Raw genomic sequence first — 6310 nt, forward strand, 5'->3', positions numbered from 1 at the left:
TAAATAAAAATTAGGAAACCAACTTTTATATGACTTTGATTACAAAACTTATACATAAGCAAATTAGGGAACATTAACAGGTACCAAATCTTAATTGATTTAGAATTGGCACTCTTGGTTTGATTCCTAATAAAATGAAAGTCTCCTTGTTAAGTTTGATCACTGCCTGGAAGAGTATATTGCCAAGGTTATACTCTTGACATCCTTCATTTTGATGGAAAAAAGATTCTGGAAACTATAAAATCATATGGCTACTACTTTTAACATATTGTGAAACTTCAATAAATGGAAAACATAAGAAATGTCACACACAGTTCTTCAAGGAATCACCAGCACCCTGGAAGAAACAATAAGAGAGAGCAAAGTCAGCTACGAATATGCCAACAAGAGATAAAACTACCGCTGAAGTAGTCGACTCTCCAACCCCCTTGGCACCTCCCAATGTGGTGACTCCCCAAGCACAGCTTATGATGGATATAATAGCACCAAACACCTGTGACTTAATCATCGCACTGATAAGGTCCCATGACTTAAGAGCTCTCTGAGCAGAATCCAAGATTATGTTTATGCTAATTCCATAAACACCGTCAGCTAAAAGGGCGCTGGATGCCATTCCAACTGTAAAGCACATTAGGGTCAAAAACGGTAAGGCAATGCAGGAAGCAATCACTCTTGGTGTCACCAAATAATCAACAGGATTTGCACCGAGAACTCTCAATGTGTCTGTCTGCTCAGACACCTGCATGGTGCCCAGTTCGGCAGCAAATGCACTACCAATACGGCCAGCAACTACAATTGATGTGACAACTGGACTGAGCTCTCTTGAAAAGGCAAGGGCCAACACCCCACCAACAGATCTATTTAACCCTAATCTAGTAAATTCTCTAACAAATTGGATAGTGAAGGCCATGCCAACAAAAGCTGCAGTTAACAGACAGACACCAACTGACTTAGGTCCAACTCTTTCCAACTGTTGAAGAGTATTCCTCCAGTGGATTTTACCCTTTATAATCCTTATAATAACCTGCCCCGCCAAGATAAGAGCTGACAATCCCCTCCATAAGTATCTGGGAGGTGACCACTTGCTCAAAAACGTTTCTCCTCCATTTTCCCATTCTTCCAGTGTAGATGTGTCCTTTTTAGATGCAGTTGTATTCTCTTCAGGAACAGAGAGACTTGGATAGCCATCATTAGAGTTAGGAATCACATAGAACCTTTTCGGTTTGAAAGATTTTAGAACCTTCTGACTCTGAGCTCCTTGATTAAAGTCTAATTTCTGAGGAAGACAATTCAAGCTCAAAAGATTTACTCTTGCGTGATTACTCCCTGTATTATACCTGCTTCTGCAATCCATACAAAACTAATGTGAGACAATCTAAGTGATTCAGTATTTTTTAGAAATCCACATCAGAAACTGTGCATGGTAAATAAAAAGTTAAATATAAATGCATAGTCGCATGTTATACATCTATATACACAATATTGCACACTTTAATATACAAATGCCAACCCGAGAGAGAGAGAGACCTTCCACAAAAGTGAAGAAGAGGATAACAATGAGAAGCTGCTAGCATGTTGGTCTCAGACTAGGGCCTTTTAAGTGAAATCTTGGGTCTTTTAAGTCCCTATCAGCACAAGTAGATGACCTGCTTTAAGTAAAAAGAAGCATAATATCATTACAAAGTTAGAATCTCAACCTCAAGGGAAGACATAATTTTAGGTAAAAAGAATTGTAAAGGAAGCAGATGGCATCTGTGACATCTAAGACTTTAGGCGTAGAAATCTGAGACATTAGAACTACGGAGTTGAGCAAGTATCTTCTACAGTCCGCATCATCATATGTCATCAGGAACATTATATCCATGGAGGAAGCCCTCCCTGTAAAAGTGCACTAGGTTCGGGTAAACTTTTGCCACTTTACCCCTCTGCTAAATTATATGGCATTCAACCTATAAAGGTACAGAAATACCCTCACTAAAGATGGTCAAAATAAAACGTCAGGATAAGTTAATAGGTCACTTTCACGTGCCCATTGAATGCATATTAATCAATCTAATAGAAAGAATCAAAGAAAGCATATAAAAAGTATCTATATTACTGACGAAGTCCCTCATTCCTCCGCAGTCCACATATTTATGGTGAAGAACATCTTTTGTCATCCTAGAGGATTCCTTGTGCTCCTCACCACATCCCAACTGAAGGGTTTGAGCAGTAGCTACAAAGCAAAAGAAGTTGTCGGAGGCGATGTGACGATACTCACCTCAGCCTCTCTGGCAGCATTAGTTTCCATCTCCTTAATCATTGGATACTAGAAAAGCTTTGTTTTTTTTTTCTCTTTTGATTTTTGGATGACTAAAATACTAGATAGTCAACTGTAAGCTACAAAAACAGAATGAGAGTAAATATTGAGGGTAAAACGAAACAAAACTAACAGAAAATGGACTTGCCCCCCCAAAAATCCAGATGCTTCCCAATTTCCACATGGTGAATCAGATACCAAATCCTACAGTTCTTACCCCCTTTCTCTCCAAATTTTCCCTCTACTTCATACCATTAACTTAAATATTTCGTGGACTACCTAGTACAAAAGTCTAGCTAGTTATCATTTCAACAATAAATCAGAAAGAAGGAAAATGAAATCTGTTTCACACAAATTCCTTGGCAATGTAAAATTTCAGATCATGAAAAATACAAAAGAGCGTGAATCAGATTCCCCTACATGCTCAAACAGTACTACAACAACAACAACATACCCAGTGGAATCCCACACTTGGGGTCTGGGGAGGGTAGAATGTACGCAGACCTTACCACTACCTCCTGGAGATAGAGAGGTTGTTTTCGAAAGACCCTCGGCTCAAAAGTATCAGCTCCAAATAGGAGATAAAAACCAATATTTATATATATAATGGCACGTCTAAACCTAAGACCAATCCTAAACTGTCACAAGGCAAGACCCATTCTATCCCTACTAACCTTCTTCCCCTACCAACTTTCTACCCTAATCCGTGACCTCCACTCCTTTCTATCTAAAGTCTATTCCTCGGTGATATGGAATTGCGCCATATCTTGTCTAATCACCTCTCCCCAATACTCTTTCGGTCTACCCCTACCCCTCTGCATAACCCCCAAATCCAACCGCTCACACCTCCTAACTAGTGCGTCGACACCCCTCCTCTGCACATGTCCAAACCATCTCAGTCTCGCTTCTCTCATCTTGTCTGCCACAGAATCCACTCCCACCTTCTCCCGAATAATCTCATTCCTAATTTTATCACTCCTAATGTGTCCACACATCCATCTCAACATTCTCATCTCCGCAACATGTGCCTTCTGAACATTTGAGTTCTTGACTGACCAGCACTCCACTCTATATAATAAAGCCGATCTAACCACCATTCTGTAGAACTTACCTTTAAGTTTAGGTGGTACATTCATATCACACATGCTCAAACAGTCAAACCAGAAAAAGTCTAACTCCAAATATAATCATCTCAATCCATGTTCCACCAATTTTCTTACAAAAGCTACCCAAAATCTAGAATACATTAGGAAATTCCAGTAAAAATTCGCAGAAAATTACCATTACTTTTGGGCAGTTTCACCAACATTTAGCACTATCTCAACAAATTAAATTGCCTACAATAACACGAATTTTAAATCACTAAAATCTGGAGGCAGTTCAATTCACATTTCCAGCCACAGTGCTATCAATTCAAATATTTTCGATTCAACCCACTAAAACAAGCTGGTCTTTTATTTTTGGGGGGGCTATAAGAATAGGTGAACTGGTACATATTACTTTGCCAAACAAGTTCACTAATACAGGGGTATATTCATCCATTTACCCCCTTCTTCTACCCATTCCATCATTTAGACTGATAGTTCTTATCCCCTCCCATAACCACCTTTTTTTGTCCTTCTTTCTTTATGCCATCTCCTTTCCCTTGTTATGTCATTCTCATCTAGAACTTTTCATCAAAACTCAGACATCAACCATACCCTAAAATTCTTGTCGCCTCCCTCCACCACCATGAAAATCGACATGGATTAGGGTAGAAAGTTAGGTAGATAGTTAAGTGTTGTCTCTCTTATTCTTCTATTTATTAGTTGTACTATTAGTCATAGTATTACTCTTGTAGTTTCATTGTCTTTTGAATTTGGTTATTATATGTTGTTTTTTGTACTTGCCTCTATACCTCCAAGGTAGATGTAAGGTTTGCGTACGCTCTACCCTCTCAATACCACACTTGGTGAGATTTCACTGGATATGTTGTTGTTAACAGTTTTAGCATCCAAAACTAGGATAAAAAACAGCAAGACTTAAACTATAAGTTAACAACATCTGTCCAGGGAAAACTCATCAGCACATAAATAATCATCGCATGGGATTCGCCCATACTTATCAAGCACAGAAGCAGAGTTGAATAATTTTATACACAAATCAATCAATGAAACAGTTCTAATGAATATCTCTATACACACTTCAGCAAACCATTAACAAAACCAACCAAAAAAAAAAGAAGAATCTTTTCAAAAGAAGAAAGCCAAAATTCCAAACATTCGTTCAAGAAAAATATAAATAAAAAGCAAATCACATTGATGAATCTAATCATGACTCACCGGTTAAGAATTCTCTTTTAATCAACAAGCAGAAAAAGAACCTACACTCTCACCAAAGGGAGCCTTTTTATTGTTTAATGCTTCAATAGCACTCTCCGCTGCAAACAAAATTACAGTAAATACGAAAGTTGCATTTTTTCATAGAGTACTCTGCTGTAAAAGAAACGAAAAAAAAGCAAGAAACAGAGTTCTGTCTCTTTAACGTGATTTCTCTTTCACACTACAGCCACAGCCACAGAATAAGAACAATGACGGTGTATTTTTCGGGAAAAAAAGAACAAGCCTATAAGTCTGAGATTTTCTAACTTTCTTACAATTCAATATAATATGAAGCACCACAACTAAAGTTTGATATGATAATAAATAATGAAAATAAATTAGACACGACAATTTTACGTGGAAACCCCTCAAACAGATAAAAGAGGAAAAATCACGGGTAGAAGGATTTTACTATGATAATATGGGAGTACACTACTGCTCTCAAATACAAGGAGAAAACAACAATAAACACTTTTCTCTTGTAAAAGGAATAACTCACTAAAGAGGACACTCAAGACTACAATATTTATCTTAGTGTATAACTCTCTTTGTGTTCTTACTCTTTTGAATTGTATTTTTTGTGGAATAATCTAAATAAGGGCAAGAGGCTCTATTTATAAGAAACTGGAAACGCGTAAAATACGCGTTTTCGTGTAAAATATGTGTTTTCTTGTCAAAAGTTGCTAAAGGAGTCAACAACATTTGAAACGTGTAAAATACGTGTTTTCTCCTTGGACGGTGCATGTGCACCTCCCTTTTTTACTTTCTTGCAATAAACTATGGAAAAAATTCAGAAAAAACCCGCAGGCAAAGGTGCAATGAAGATGAATGGAATGAAAGAGAAGAAAAGTGAAAGCTTACTCCATGTTCCACCAATTTCCTTACAAAAGCTACCCAAAATCTACCATACATTAGGAAATTCTAGTAAAAATATCGCAAAAATTACCATTACTTTTGGGCAATTTCACCAACATTTAGCATTATCTCAACATCAATTCACATTCTGCACAAAATTAAATTTCATACAACAACACGAATTTTAAATAACTAAAATCTGGTGCTACAAAACAATTAAAGGAATTTACGAGCCACTACAGTTCAATTCACATTTCCAGCCAGTGTACAATCAATTCAAACAAATTTAATTCTTCAATTTCGACAAAACTATAAGCAGTTGAAAGAATATCGAGAAACTGAGCTTTTGAGATTCGAACATGCTTTGGCAGAAACATCTTCTCCACTATCTTTTCCCCTTAATCCTACCTTATATCTATCGCATAAGATGGAACGATTACCCACTTCTTTCCGGCCGCCGGAGCAGTTGTGCGTAGAGTTCTTCACTCGCTTTCCCTCAGCCACTCCAGAGTGTTTTTTTTTGCCGGAGTCTTTCCAGAGTTTAATACACTATCCGTTCTCATTCTTTCTTTCTTTCTTCTTCTTTTTTCCCTTTTTTTGAGTATTGTTAATTTGATTAATTGGAATTAAATTAATTAAATATTTTTAAAAAATTATAAAAAAATAATATATTTTTCGTCTCAATTTATGTCTCATATTTTGAATTTCACGATTTAAATAGGATTTCTTGATTATCAAAAAATAATAAAAATATAGGACTTGTCATGGATGAATAATAAAAAAGGCACTGTTAAGT

General features: G+C 36.8%; 1 protein-coding gene across 6 annotated transcripts; it reads right to left on the minus strand.

The window, feature by feature from the left end:
- LOC129895447 (protein TRIGALACTOSYLDIACYLGLYCEROL 1, chloroplastic-like) lies at positions 1-6090 on the minus strand. 6 transcript variants are annotated; one of them, XM_055971166.1, is made up of 4 exons: positions 5959-6090; positions 4621-4718; positions 1528-1646; positions 1-1343 (listed from the first exon to the last, which is right to left on the minus strand). In XM_055971166.1, exons 3-4 carry the CDS (start codon positions 1572-1574, stop codon positions 305-307), a joined length of 1086 nt encoding a protein of 361 aa, XP_055827141.1. In that variant the 5' UTR covers positions 1575-1646; positions 4621-4718; positions 5959-6090; the 3' UTR covers positions 1-304. The 6 variants fall into 6 exon arrangements, with proteins under 6 accessions (XP_055827141.1, XP_055827140.1, XP_055827142.1 ...); XM_055971165.1 differs by having other exon boundaries at positions 5923-6090; XM_055971167.1 differs by having other exon boundaries at positions 1528-1649; positions 5923-6090.
- Between the last annotated feature and the right edge of the window lie 220 nt (positions 6091-6310).

This window comes from Solanum dulcamara, chromosome 7 (genome assembly GCF_947179165.1).
Source record: "Solanum dulcamara chromosome 7, daSolDulc1.2, whole genome shotgun sequence".
NCBI classification, from domain to species: Eukaryota; Viridiplantae; Streptophyta; class Magnoliopsida; order Solanales; family Solanaceae; genus Solanum; species Solanum dulcamara.

What these genes read in the sequence shown, in the direction of transcription:
- LOC129895447 (XM_055971170.1), bottom strand. Translation starts at nt 1,574, where the DNA reads ATGCTAGCAGCTTCTCATTGTTATCCTCTTCTTCACTTTTGTGGAAG. An exon ending in CTTCTTCACTTTTGTGGAAG is followed by an intron (nt 1,344 to 1,527) that starts GTCTCTCTCTCT and finishes TATGGATTGCAG; the next exon opens with AAGCAGGTATAATACAGGGA.